The following is a 14,974-nucleotide window of genomic DNA, read 5'->3' as shown; positions in this document are numbered from 1 at the left end:
TCTTATGAAACATCTGAATTCAAGCAGCTACTGAAAAGGCAAACCACTGCAGAGCTGAAATTAGTAATGGCTGATTTATTTCATGCCACAAAAAAAATGGGCAAAATGACACTTAAACTTTCTTGAAGCCATTTTGGGGGTCTCTTCCCATGCTTTCCATGTGGGACAGCACTGTAGCTGGCACTGCACCTTCAGCTTTCGTGAAACCAATTGAAATTTCTGTTTTGATCCCAGTGCATCCAAAATTTCCTCTGCTTTCAGTTTACTCTTTTATGCTGAGGTAAGCATTGCAAAGTCAAGATTAAGTTCTTTAAGTGAAGACACGTTTTCACTGGGCGCATACCTGTAAGCCACATAATTAACCAGGTCAATTTTTTCTTTCCCTCAATGCACCCATCAACCTACTGGGACCCCAAGCTGAAACTTAGATACAACTTCACTGATTATCACAAGCCTGGAGTAGAAGGGGAGCTGCCAAGCAAGTGTCCTGCACGGTGACCCCAGAGAGGAGTCAGAGACAGAATGACAGCCACGTTATCAAGAACACACTGTCTTTTTCTGTCCCAGCTCCCAGCTAAGTAAAGCTGAAGAGCCTTTCAAACCACAGATTATTGCCATGCTCCAATGACACCTGAAAAGCTAAAAAAACTGAAGTTCATACAGCTCTACTTGCTACAACCTATGTGCTTCAGATGTTATTTTCAACTTGACCCCTGAGTAACAAAAATATGGATACAAGACATAAACTATATTTCAAAAAGGTCAAATACTCCAAGACACCAGCTAGTCCTTGAGTGTCAAGGTCCATCAGAATTAAAAATAGTACTGATTTCAGTGATGCAAAATCTAGTGCTGTAACAAAGGAGCCAGGGTTCTCCATACTCCTTTTCTAAAGAACAGCCATCAAGAACCATCAAGCCATCTTCTATAAAGAACAGCAAACAAACATCACAGAACTCCTGCTCCCCTCTCACAATGTGATTATGGCTCCTGAGACCCAAGGATGCAGCAAGAGATAAAGCCCTTTGAACTTCCCAGTCACAGGTCAGAGGTACAGGAAACTCTCCCCCAAATAAAAAAGGTATAAAAGATTCAGGCTCCCTATATCATAAAGGACAGCTTGGAAGAAGAACTATATCAACCTTCAAGTACAAAAAAGTGAAATGAAGAAGGTACTGAGCTGCTTTCTTTGTATAGTGAGGATAAGAAGAGAAATCAGAGAAGCTGAATCTTTTGCAAATGTAGTGTTTAAATTAGGTGTTCTGAAAACTTTCTGGATATCCGACAATGGGAGCAGTGCAAGTGCTTGGGGAAGTGGTGGCGTCCCTTTTAACTGAGTTTTCTTAAAACGAGGGAGTGCAGCGGCCAGGAATGGTGCAGGTACCAAGCTCTGTGATGCAAGAGCACAGCTGAACTAAGAGGGGACCTGCAATCCTCAGACACATTAGAAATTGATTCTCAACCCACACTTGCTGTGATGCAAACCTATTGCTAACAAGCTCTTGTGTGGTATTTTTCATTCACAGATCTCAATCTCTTCATAAAGACTCAGTAAAAAGGGTTCAATCCAAAACATAACCAGGAGTTTTTATTTAGGATCCTATACATTAATCAGTGTGTCCTGCATAGGGGGTTCCTCTCCACACAACCACCCCACAAGAACGCCCAAATCCTGTATTTCCTCTGAAATAACTGATGAGTTTTGGACACTGCAAGAGTGAAGTCCACAGGAATTGAATCAAAGTATAGGATCCCAATTTTCATCTGAAATGCAAATTTAACCAGAAGTTAATTAATGCAATTTTTGAATTATTTTATATCTTTCAAATTGCCATTAATCCTTACGAGGAGGCAAAACATAAATTCTACCCTTCATCATCTTGATCATAACAATACTACATCCCAAAAGTCAAGCTTTGTCAGCCTAATGGAAGAGAAAATGAAGCAGAGCTTTATTGAGTGTGACAAAAATGCTCAATAGCCTTTAACTACAGGAGTAGGAATACTCAATACCAATATTTGCAACTCAAGATTTTTTTTTCTTGGTAAGAAAACAGGTAGCTCTCATAGAAAACTGAAATTTTTCTAGTGTAACTAATACCATGGTCTTTGCACTCTCTCTGAAGAGCAGCATCATTAAAATTAATATGATTTATTTTTGTAAAAAAAATTTTAGGTTGAAGAATATTAGAATAATGGACTTTGAAATGTGCACTCACCAATGCAATCCCCATTTTCATCCTGCTTATATCCCATGTTGCATTCACATCTGTAGCTAGAGGGGGTTGGTATACAACGTCCATTCAAACAAAGGTTGGGATGGTGCTTGCAGTTGTCTACTGTCTGATTGAGTATTGCTAATATAAAAAAATCAGAATGAGAGACAAATATTCAGATTTTTATATGGAAGTAAATGTGAATATTGTACTTGGCTTCATAAAGGATGTTGTGAGGTGCACAAACACATTAAAAAAACCTTTTCCAAGGCGCTATCTGTTGACCTGACAGTAAACTAACAACAACAAACAGCTCTTGGAAATAAAAAAACTGCATTAGGCAAACCTTCTTATGATTTACCATTTCTGTCTATAGCCTGATGAGCCTGTCAGTGAACTCGGGGATAAACCACAATTTGTGTGAAAGTCAAAGCAATTTTTGGTGTACCTGTCTTAATAATGCTTCTTACATTTTATGATCTCTGTGGTTCTGATGTCAGGGGTGTGTTTACACATGTCATGAGCAATGTTTACATCCAGGAGACTTCTGCCAGAAAATTATTCAGTTTGGGCTTTCAGCCAAGGCAGTGTTTCTGCAGAGTAAGTAGCTTTTACAGTTGGAAGAGAAAATACAGAAGATGTTTATTTTTAAACTACTACCTCGGTAGTTTTTGGAAAATACTAGAAAGCTAGAGTTTTATTAGTGCTGACAAAGACACCTCAACAAGGACAACATGGGCTCAGGGACTCTGTAACTGAAGTCATGCAAAAACCTCTTCCTACAACAGGAAGGGCTCCTGACCTTCCTGAGGCGTTTAAAACACGCTTGAACGGCAAAATAATTTTTAAGTGTTAAGAACACCATACCATATCCAGGCTGAGCAGTAAAAATAAAGGAAAAACAGAAGGAATAGCGTAAAAAAAAAAAAAGCAAACAAGTCAGAACACGAGCACTTACTCAGCCCTGTAATGATCGGGCCGCTTCCAGCGGGGCTGTGACCACCTGCTCCTGCCCCTGCTCCGCCCAGAGCTGGGGAGAATCCGTTGCTTCCCGGGATGGGGATGAAGCCAGCTCCTCTGGGTCCGAACCCGTTGCCATTGGGATGGGGATGGAAGCCGTTCCCTCCTGCTCCGCCGCCGCGCCGGGCGCCGCCTCGGGCAAGGGCCCCGTCCACGCACAGCCTGCGGTGCTCATCTGTCACACAGGGGACACACAGCACACGGGGTCAGCCTCGCACAGCCAGCCCCAAGGACAGGCACAGCTCTCCCCACAGTGTCCCGCTAAAACCAGGATGGCAGCTCCTCCTCTCCGCGATGTCGCGTCTTCCCCCTGCCGCTCTGAGCATCCCTTGGTCGTGGCAGGTGTTGCTCGAGGAAATAATAATGCAAAGGAATGCTGTAATTTAGGAATATTTGTTCAAGTGTTTGTTGAAACTGTCTTCTTGGTGTGTTGACAGCAGCGCTGTAACTCCCTGGTTTCTCGGAGGAGAAGAAAATACCTTCTCGTTTGGTAAAGAAAATTGTCACAGACATTTTTTGTGAAAAATCCTTTCTTTAGGATTTTTCTCCCTTCTGAGAAGCTGTGGCCTCAGCAATAAGATGTAAACCATGGTTATCTGCTGCTGTAGAATGCAGCACGTGGATCCGTGATTGGTCTCCTGTGGATGTTTGGATTTACTGACCACTCACGGCAGAGCTGGGTCTCTCTCTCTGCTGAGACACAGACCTTTGTTATTCATTCCTTTTCTGTTCTTAGCTTAGCTAGCCTTCTGAGAACTGTCTCTTCTATTTCTTTTAGTATAGTTATAATGTAATATATATCATAAAATAATAAATCAAGCCTTCTGAACATGGAGTCAACATTCTCGTCTCTCTCTCACCCTGAAGACCCTTGCAAGCCCAGTAACAGAAAATACCTTTCATTAGGGATGCGCACTATTCCTCTCTGAGCAGAACTGAAAGAACAACTTAAAATTGATGCATTCTAGCTCGAAGTTACCCAAAATACAATGGAACAAGAAAGGAACTATTCCTTTAATTAACTATGGACCCTAAGAGTTGTTTCCTCTTCAAGCCTGACCACAAAGTCTTTCCCATTTCCCAAAACCTATTTCCAAAGCCAACAAAAGGACATTAAAAAAACCAAGTGCCAAACAACTACAGACCAAAAAGAAAAATGGTTAACAGATGGCAATGTCAGTACTAAAACCACGGAAATTAATAATTACGCAATCCATGACCTTATTTTCTTCTGTTTAGCCTACATTTTAAAGCAATTTAAAGCACCCCGGTGACCTCCACCCAGAGCAGAACGAACACCAAGACGAAAATAACAGCCAAAACAATAGCTAAATAGCCAAACTGAAAGCCAAACCAAGAGGGCACTCACCAGATCCTCTGGCAGGACACACCTCTGGGCCAGAGGCAGCGGCCCAGCAGTGGCCAGACTCACAGCAGCACTGCCTTCTGCTGAACCTGCCGGGCAGCTCCTGGGCGCAGCGGCCGCTCGCAGAGCTGGAGAAACAGCTGCCTGCTCGCTGATCTGGCAGCCAAGGAAAAGACAAACACCAAAAACGGTGACCTTGATGCTGGTTTGGTTTCACCTTTCTTTTATGCAGTCTCTTGTGGGGGTTCCAGCTGTCGGTTTCTCTGGGCCTGGATTGAAGGCACTTGGGACGGCAGTTCAAGTTCAGACTCAGGTGTTTATTATTTCTGATCAGTAAAACAGTCTCATCACTATGAGTTCTGCAGCTTTTCATTAACAAGGCACAAAATGGCCAACAATTTCTTGTTACAAGGTCTTTTAAGACTAAACCATCCAATTAAGAACTGACACCTGGATTATTTTCCCTTTAACCCAATAACTGGTCCCAAAGAGCTGCAATGGGGACTTTTCTGCCCAATTACAAAATGCCACCCAAACCCATGAAGAAGGAGGAAGAAGCAGCATGAAGAAGAATCCCAGGATGACACCCTGTGCCCTCCACCTTGCTGTCACCCACAGCACACTAAAAATCCCAAACACTAAATTTCACATCAAGCGATACACCTACACTGCTCTCTATAATCTATTTCACACTTTTGTGGGTCCCAGTCTGTGCTGAAGTCTGGGAAACTTTCTCCATGAATGAGGGTCAAAGTCAGTGCTGCCCTGGGGGTCAGGGCATCCCAGAGCAGACAGAGAAACATTCCCAGTGCCCTGAGTTTCCACATTCTCTGTATCCTTTACACATACACTTGTAGCTTAGTTTCAACATTTTCCTCAGCAAGAAGACAAAAAAAAAAATTCTGGATCCCTGTGCTGTCTTGGTCCTCCTTAGGAACCAAGGCTGAAACCAGCTTTCCAAGACCGACTTTTGTAAACGGGGCTTGGATCTCATCCTAAGGGAGGAGAATCCCAAAGGTACTAGAACTGAGGGAATTACTTCACCAGGCAGGTTCCTGAGTGAGGGGGTTTGTCAGATATGATAATTTGCAGGATCTATAAAAATTGTACATGCATTACACAGTGGGAGCATCTTTGGCCTTTTCTACCCGATGAATTTGTGTACTTGAGGACCCTCACATAAAAGGTACCCTTTTTATCACCCTAATTGTGTCTGACACATATTTTTAGGGTCAGGGAAAAAGGCATCAACATGAGCTCTCAAAGGTACCTTCCCTTGTTCAGCTGAGGTAAGGATGAAAATGCTTTACAAGTTGTATTAAAAAGAACAAAAGCAAAACCAACCAAACAAACAAACAAAAACCCCCACAATACCCAAACTGCACCCAATAATTATCTGACCCATGTATTCCACACTGGATTTACTGCAGGATCACACAGGTGCAGTGGCATCTGCTTTGCATTAATCCACCATGCAATCCTAGAGTCTGCTCAATCCAACAAAGAAATATGGATGATGTGAAAAACACAAAGCAATACAAAAAAAACCCTATATCTATTTATATATATAAACCCTACTATGGCAAAACCTGAGATACTTCATGTAGCAATAGCAGCGTAAATAAATTAATTTAGTGATATTTTTTTCCCCTTAGCTTAGATGTATCTAACTGGAAAAATGCTATTCAGTTGACAGAAAGTACAACAGAGTATTTAGTAATGCCATGTGAAAATTACTCTCTTTCAAAGGCAGATGATCTTTTATTGTCAGATTAGAGCATGTGATTTTTCTGCAGGACTCAGGTTTTGGGAGCTGACTTTAAAAATCAAATTGTAAAACACGCCAAAATCCACAGAAATGTTGGTCACATTGGAAATCATAGGGTTTCAGTATTCCTGAGGCTAGCCACAATGTATTTGTAGCTGGCACCCCTCAGATGAACCTGAATAACAGAAGGTGGCTACATTCTTTAAAAAATTATTAATTTTAAATCACTTGCAGGTTATGTGCTGCTGCTTGCTTACATCATTTATCTGCAAGTCAGAAACTCTTTCAGAATTCCTACCCCTTCCCCAATATGAGAACAAGCAGCTTTGAGATATCTGAAGTAAGAAGAACTACATGAGATCTAGAAAATACACTACTGTTAGCAATTGTTAAGGCTTTTTACATGTGGCATGCAGTATTTATAGTTAATTGGTCAAAATGTTTAAATCGCATACTTGACACATGCACCTATATATAAGAAATCAACACGTGGAAATAAACAAAATAGGTTTTTTTAATGTAGGGATAGCTATTAAATAAACTGTCCTGTAAAAGGTGAAATCTAATTAAACCCAGCACTTGGTTTGCTTCATCTGATTCTGACAAATTAGTGGCACATCTTAACGTCTTTTGAGTTTATTTCTGTGCCCTATGTTGACCACTAAAGACTAAATTAACCCGTGTGAAATGGGATTTGAAGCACCAAGCAGGGATAAATGTTTGCTCCTTTAAAACCAAAGTGAGCTTAACTTTTGGGCTCATCAGATGCAGATTTGAGAAAGAAACAAAATTAGCAATTCCTATGTTTGCCTGGACAACAGAGCGAGGCCCTGGGGCAGGGGGAAGTGCCAGGTGGCTGGAGCACCTACCAGGAGTGCAGGATCCATCCACAGATGCGACAAAACCCAGTGGGCAGACGCAGAAATAACTCCCCACAGTGTTGGAGCAAACACCGCCCTCACAAATCCCTGGGACGACGCTGCATTCATCAATATCTACCCAAAAAGGAAAGGACACGGGATAATTAGCACACTGCATTAAAAGGAGGGGAAAAGAGAGCTTTTCTGAAATGAAGTTGTTATTCAACTCTGAATAAAATAGTGCTGGTGCTTGCTTGCTTGCTGGAAACGGTTTTGTTTGCCACCTGTTGGAGGTTTTCCTTGTACGTGCACGGGGTGTTTAGCACTTCCAAGAGAGCAGGCTGAGATTTCCTCCCTCCCGAATGACTCAGTGCCACCTCCGAGGAGGAACACGGAGCAGTGTGGAATGGAATGCCAGAATACACATCCTGCCTCCAGGATGCAGGGAGGAGGATGGCACAGCAGCCAGCCAGGACATCTCTGCGCTTCCTGAGACCACACAAACTCATGGCTCATGAGATTCTGACTGCTCTCTGGCCCCCTGACACCCCAGCTGTAAGAAAGAATTTTGGCCAACCCTTGCAAATGCAAACGAACCTTTTGATGCATTCAAATGTTTCTGCTGACTGAGAGCAGAGGTCCTACTGGAGCAGCAAGGCAATTTTGTGTGTAAATAAATATGTATAAAGTGAGGCGTGACCACGCTGATAAAGGAGCTGCTGTGTCCAACCAGGGGCTGCCAGATGCCAAACCAGTGGTGCAGCACTGCAAAGCCCATTTGTGGCTGGCAAGTTAAGGGCAGATGAAGGAAGTTTTTCAGCACCTCTGCAAAGCTGCAGGATGCAGACCATCCTTCCCAAGTGGCTACACCCAAGGCAGTTTGGCACTGTCCAGGGGGCTTGTCCAAGAATGACAGGAAGGTGGGAAGGTAAAAAAGCACCTTCCTGAAACCCAGGCAGTGATCAGAGTGGCAGGAAGACTCCACAGTCTTCTCCATGTGGACAGAAAAAACAATTAACATGGAGAACCCTGGTGGTTAAATTTAAAAATAAATTTAACTTACTGGAGCAGTAATGAGTAATTGGTTTTTTGTTTCACTGGTTTTTGAGCCAAATCTCTGTCTCTCCTTCCACCCCCCTGGTTCTTGCACGTGTAATTATTTCAAAATATTGCTATTTCCTCTGACAGGAAATTCTGAGACTTCATCTCAGGGAGGGCTACTTTCAGTAAGGCTGATTGAATATTTTACTAGTTTTCTTCCCTTCTCCCCTCCAAAGTACATAAAATTAATGGTCTCAGGGAAAATGCTCCAAATACAAGCAACAGGAAATGCTATATTAAGGGAGAGGAAGACTGGAGGCATGAATGGTTCCAGTGCTGCATGCAGGATGGGACATCCAGTCTCAATGTGAGAAAGAATGTATATGTATGACAAAAATGCTGCAGATTTTTTAGTACCAAGTGAGTTTCTGCCTAAAAGACCCAGCCCAGCTGCCTGCAGTTCAGAATGTTTGACTTTTACTGCCAGGGAAAGCAGGGTTTTTTAAATTACTGAATTACAAGTACCAGAGAAGTGGGGCTCTCGACTGCCAAACTTTAGGAAAGGGCTACCTAAAAGCAGTTTTAGTCTAGAAAATAATATTAGAAAGTAGTAATACCTGGTAGGACCAAGTCTGAATAGCATACAGTCTAATGAAGTTATACACTGAAGCCAGAAAATGTGAAATAGAACTTTCTATTTTGGTGGGACTTTTTTTTTTAAGGCCTTAATCTGTTTCATATTATTTCAAAAGTCTTAACCTTTTGATATCAACAGTAGGTAGTAGGATATCTTTTTGGAAAAGCAGCAGAGGCATCCTACCTCTTTAGAACACCTTCAATTGCAAAGGGTGTCATAACTAACCACATCTATTTAACAAGTATGATGATGCTATTTGAGAAGAGTAAGTAGAACACATTTATTAGAACCCTGGAACACAGTAAGTAATACTCCACACCTTTTGTAAAGCAGCAATCATAAGTGAAAGTTTCTCTACGTTTAATTCATTTTCTGAATAACCCAAGTTCCATTAACTCTGGGAGATAACAACATCCTACAAATTAACAGCATTTAATTCCTAAAAAGATAGTGAAAACTCAGTGTGTTGTAGACCAGAATTTTTAGGGGAAAAAAATGTGAAGGGTTTGGGGTTTTCTTTTGTTTAGCTAAGACAGCACATTGGTGGACAGGATATCTGGAATTTGGTACAATCCCTATATTGGTCTCTTGCATATTTTTTCAACCATTATGGGTACAAAAAGCACAACATGGACATTCCTACTTTTTCTAACAAGTGCTGTTGTTTCCAGGAGGAGCAACAGGAGCAAAAAAAAACCCTAACCCACAAAATACCTCTGGATGCTCAGGGTAGGAGGGTACAAGGGGACCTCAAACCTCTCCCTCCCAGGTAGGAGAATTGCTGTTATAGTAAAGAAGGTCTGAATAATTATGGCAAGGCTCCAGCCTGTGAACACTGGAGCCTTGACTGTTGCTGACTCCAACTTGGATTTTGTCCCTTGCAGCCAGTAAGTAACATTTGATCTGCTTTTCCATACCTAAGAGAGGGAAAGGAGTGAGCAGAATACTCCATACCATCATTTCTACACAATGTTTGTGACAAAAAAACCCAAAACTCCTTAAAATAATGCAGTTTCTACTAAATGATTTCTCTGTACACAGGTTCTGTTAACTCACAGGACACCAGCTCCTTACATCCTTCCCAATGGTCCAAACCACATCCACAGATTCCTAGATATATGTAAAAAATATGTTACTTCATTCCAATTACCAGCCCTACTAACTGAAAGTGCAATTGTTTGAAGGACTGGCTATGGTCCTTTCCTATAAATTTAACCCTGAGAGGTTGCAAATATTTAATTAAGCACACAAGTAAAAAAGCCAGAACGGAACCATGGCTTATCTTTCACATTATCCTGCTATAATTTTGGCATTACCTCCTTGGCTGTGAAGCTTCACAATGTCGTTCCTCCCCAAAAAAGCTGGTACAAACTGTGAGGAGAGGGCTGTTATTTGCCCCATTCCCTGTGGGGAATTATCTGACTGGGGAAGCTGTGACCAGGGACTGATTAGTATTTAACTTTTGCCACCGACACAAGTGGCAGGGCTTAAAAGACAAAAAAAGCCAGAACATATGACCTGTTCATTTCCAACAGGAAATGAAGAGCTGCTGATTAGTAAACCATGAAGTAACAGCAAAATCAGACAGCAGATGATTATGCATAGTCCCATAAGCACCACAGCTTTTAAAGATGATCCGTGTTAAAAATAAATTCACTTTTTCAAGTGGTAACTATCAAGGAAAATAACATTTTTAAAGATTTAGATTGTTAAAACAGAATGCAAAGAATGCTCTAAGTACTGTTTTCAGAAGAAAGGGAACATGTCTCTGAATGCATCTTTTGGCATCAAAAGAATAAAAAAAAAGAAACCAAGTGCACCTCTAACAAAAAAGAATGGATTACAGGCATGGACAGATAGACAAGAGCTGCCTGTAAGAAACAGTCACAACCAGGTAAAGATTCTGTGGCTAAAAATCAAGGACTAGACCAATAAAGGACCTCTTGTACTAATCTGTGTAAAAAGCCAATGCAAGGAACTTTTTTCCCCTCTTTCTTTCCTTTCTGACTTCTTTTTCTTTTTCTCTTTCTCCCTCCCTTCCTTCCCCCCTCTCTTGTCTTTCACCCTACCCTTTATTTCAAATCCAACCCCCATCTCTGACACCTGGAGATCAGGGACAAACATTCCAATTCCCACAGCAAATGTGTAATTTCCTAATACAATTTTTAAAGTGTTCAGGGACCTTTTGACTTTCGTTGTTCCTTTCCAACCACAAGCATCTACGTACCTGCCTGCTCCCTCCCCTTTCAGGTGCTGAGTAAAAATTAGTCAACACAAAATAAACAAAACCACAGAAAAACAGAAGAATGTGCAGAGCAGGACCAGAAAAGAAAATCTCTGCAGTTTTTTAAATTTTTTACTTAGATATTACTTGCAACAACACCAGAAGCAAGATTTTCACTGAAAAGACACGATTTTTAAACTGATTATATTACTTAATTTTTCTGTGACTGTTGTACTGTATGCAAATCAAGAAAACTCTGAGGGGATGTCTAAAATTGGCAACAAACAATGTATTTGTTTGTAACTGAATACTGAGCATAATGTAATTTGGCACCATAATTAAACTGCCAGCAAATAACAAGTCAAAGCCTTTAAGGACAAAATCCTCTTATCAGCATAACTTAAATGTGAAAGCACCCACTGGTTAGGATGAACTCTGACAGTTCTGATTCCTTTCAAAGGCATGAAAAAGTTACTAAAATCAGTGAAGTCTTCAGCAAACTCACAAAAACTCAGCAATTTTCTCCCACATTGTTTTAAATTATATGGAATTCCTACCCTTAATTCCATCAACGCATTTACTGAGTAAATATGGCCTATGTTTATTAAACTACACATAACAAAGATGGGCTGTGTATTTTTCATCCAAAAGAGAAGGGAATTTCCTTGGTATTTTTCACTGACCCAGACTCATCCAGACATTTTTCTTTACTCTGTAGTCACTAGGCCAAAAATACCTACCTGAACTAGAATATACCTTTTAGAAAACAAAGAAAATCCTACTAACTCAGCAGCAGTTATACTCACACATAAGAGTTTTAATCAAGTGCTAAATTTTCAAAGAAAATAAACACTTGATTGAAAATACCCACAAAAGTCACACAGAAAAAAAAATATCTAATGTAAAATAGGAACAGCCAAGTAGAAAAGATGGGATGCTGCAAATAAATATAAAAGCAAAGTTCAGTGATGCTATGCCCAGATCAGACACCTCTACTATCCAACTACTTAATAATGTTAATTCCCAAAGTGCTGTAATGCTCTGCAAAACCCCTTTTTAGGTGTGTTCTCCTACAGAATCACTTACCATCACATTTTTGAGTTGCCTCATTCTGTTTGTGGCCCACAGGACACTTGCACTCGTATGAACCTACTGAATTAATGCAGTTTCCTCCTTGGCAGACTCCAGGGATAGCCTGGCACTCATCAACATCTGCAAACACAGAAAAAAGACCCAGATCTGATTACCTACACAAGATACAGAAGTTACTTTCAGTAGCTTCCCGTCTCATTTCAGTAAGTTCTATTTTCACTTCAAATTTTTGGGGTGATTTGGGTTTTGTTGGGTTTTGTTTTTTTCTTTTTTGTTCATTTTTGGGGGTTTTTTTGTTTTTGTTTTGTTGTTTTTCCGTTTGTTCAGATTTTTTTCTTCCCAGCTGTAATTTGGTTACACATAACCCCCCCCCTTCATGTTTCTCCACCTTTTTACACAAAACTGTCCAACAGGAGATTTTTCCTGGCTGGCTCCCTTAGTACCTGTACCATGGAGTTACCATCCAGGTGTTCCAAGAATCTTTTGGACCAGCTGTTGTGGTGCCCCCAGGTAACATCTGGCAAGAATATGAACTCTTTTTCAGATGGATGATCACCTGTGTTTGTGGATTACAGTGCTTCTCCAGTTTTTTATTCCTCCTGGTGCTTGTGCTATAGATAAACCTGTGGTATTTGCCTTGCCCAGCCACTTGCTTTTAAATTTAAGCAAGTATAATTTCTCACAGCTCAGGAAGAAGGGAAGCATTTTTTGCAGATTTGGGGGTTTTTTTGGTAACTATTGGACTTGGGTTTAAGTACATTTGCTGAGAATTCTGCATTCAGCTCCTGAGTCCATGCTGATTTACACAGCATACTGTCATGCCCAAAATGAAACAGTCAGACTGCAAATGGATTAAGGACTTTATCAAACGCATAGAATTTCTTCATTATTTATTTGTTTAATTTGATTTTTTTTCCCTAAATAATAATAGTAACATCGAGTGTTTGCTGCCTGTTTACTTGGAAATCAAACATTTCATGTCAGAAGTATTTTAAAGAGTCAGGGGGCTGGACTGGTTGCTCTCCAGAGATTCCTTCCAATCCCAACTATTCTTGACATGGCTTAGCAGCATCTAGAGAGAAGATGGTTCCAGCATTTACTAATGCACATCCCACCCTGGAGCTCCCTACTGAGTAAAACATGTGGTGTTTGTCTTCTGACCCTGGGGCCCCAAAATGCATTTATCACACACAGTGTGCCTGTGCCTTTTGTCACTTATTAACACTTAATTTAAGTTCCCTGTGTCAGCAGATCAGTTGTTAAAATCCACTCTGTGTGTGATGCAGTTTTAGGAGCTGAAGGTAACAAGGAATAGTGAATTAATAGCAGTAGCAGCAGGCAATAAACACCTCCCAGAAACAGGAAAATACCACTGGAGGCCTGAGGGGAACTAAATTTTAATCTCTATCAATTCCATTAATTTCTTTCAGTTCTTTTAAGATGGAAAATAGATGTTGAGCCTTGCTGAAGCCTGAGGAGCCAATCCCAATGATGCAATGCATCATATTTAAGTGTATTTACATCATATTTAATTGATAAGAAAGCAAGCAGATTCAACTGTCATCCTAACTTAATGCTAGAAGACTGATGGGGTTTTTTTGCCAGTACTATCTCTTGCTGAAAACCTAAGTTTGTTTTAATATATTATTGGTGTTTTGGGACTGAGAAAAGTCAAGAAGAACAAAAGTATTTTATTAAAAGGGTGTATTTTATCAATTGCTTCCTAAATGCTCTTTTAGGATATATTTTTTTCTCAAAATACAAGCAAACTGAAATGAAGCTTTTTTTTTTTTTTTTAGAATCATTTACAGTTGCTAAACCACACAGAAGTTCCAGAGTTCTTAATTATCCACTTACTCACACTTTTAAACCTCAAGCACATTAACACAAGAAACTTTTTACCATAAACAGCAAATTTGATTAATAACTCTGCAGATACAGTTCTACATAGAAAAGTTCAATATGTTACAGATTAAGCAGAATGTTTCCATGTGTTCATAGTCTAATATTTGATGAGGGAAAAAAGATTTTGTGCTTTTGCAGACTTTTCTCTGCAAAATGCCTGTGGGATTTGCACAGCTAACTTTAAACATGCACCTTCCCTTTCTGATCTGTGGGCTGTTTCCTCAAAAAACTCTGATAAACCAAAGAAACTCAGGAAAAATAAATCCACGCAGATGTTAGACACAAATTCTGCAGAGTTTTGTATTTATTATAGTAGTGACAAAATTTATCCAAATTAAAGAAACTCTCTTTAGTTCTACCTGGAATATGCATGGGGAGTTTCTCTGTAATTGATCTGGCATGTGGAAATAAAAATTGAATTGGTCATGAATACAATGGGAAACTGTTGGTTCCTCCTCTGCATCCCAGAAAGCAGAAATACTGCACACAACAGAAATAACGCCATGCTATTTTTTTCCCTGTTTTAGTAATTATTTTCACCACAACAGGAACGTGACCCTAGAAAACACTGTCAAAATTTTCAGTAACTCAGACACATTAATACCAAGCACCAGGTTACAAAAAGAAATCAACACTTTTCATTATGATTTTGAACCTTCCTCTGTCTTCTCTCTCTTGTCCAGTTCAACTCAGTGCCTTTAACATCCTACTACAGAACAGATTCTCTTGCATTTTATCTCCTGTCATGGATACATGCACACAACCATGTCAGCAGCAGAGGCAGGGAGAAGAACCTTCCTATTTTCAAAATCTGCTCAGCCATGACCACTCTTCTCTCCATGGAG

The 14,974-nt window shown here is 40.4% G+C and overlaps 1 protein-coding gene across 2 annotated transcripts in view; it reads right to left on the bottom strand.

The window, feature by feature from the left end:
* The window catches only part of FBN2 (fibrillin 2), a 122,787-nt gene that overhangs the window by 81,179 nt on the left and 26,634 nt on the right, over positions 1–14,974 (bottom strand). For both annotated transcript variants that reach the window (XM_054282306.1, XM_054282314.1), the window contains exons 7-11: positions 12,219–12,344; positions 7,240–7,365; positions 4,606–4,758; positions 3,175–3,411; positions 2,220–2,357 (exon numbers count right to left, since the gene is read on the bottom strand). In XM_054282306.1, coding sequence (XP_054138281.1) covers positions 2,220–2,357; positions 3,175–3,411; positions 4,606–4,758; positions 7,240–7,365; positions 12,219–12,344 — 780 coding nt within the window. The remainder of the gene's footprint in view (positions 1–2,219; positions 2,358–3,174; positions 3,412–4,605; positions 4,759–7,239; positions 7,366–12,218; positions 12,345–14,974) is intronic.

Source organism: Melozone crissalis, unplaced genomic scaffold (assembly GCF_028551555.1).
Source record: "Melozone crissalis strain CALT ecotype California unplaced genomic scaffold, PUWL_Pcris_2 ptg000005l_1, whole genome shotgun sequence".
Lineage (NCBI taxonomy): Eukaryota > Metazoa > Chordata > Aves > Passeriformes > Passerellidae > Melozone > Melozone crissalis.
The sequence above is the reverse complement of the archived record's forward strand: the minus strand, read 5'-3'. Positions and strand labels throughout refer to the sequence as shown.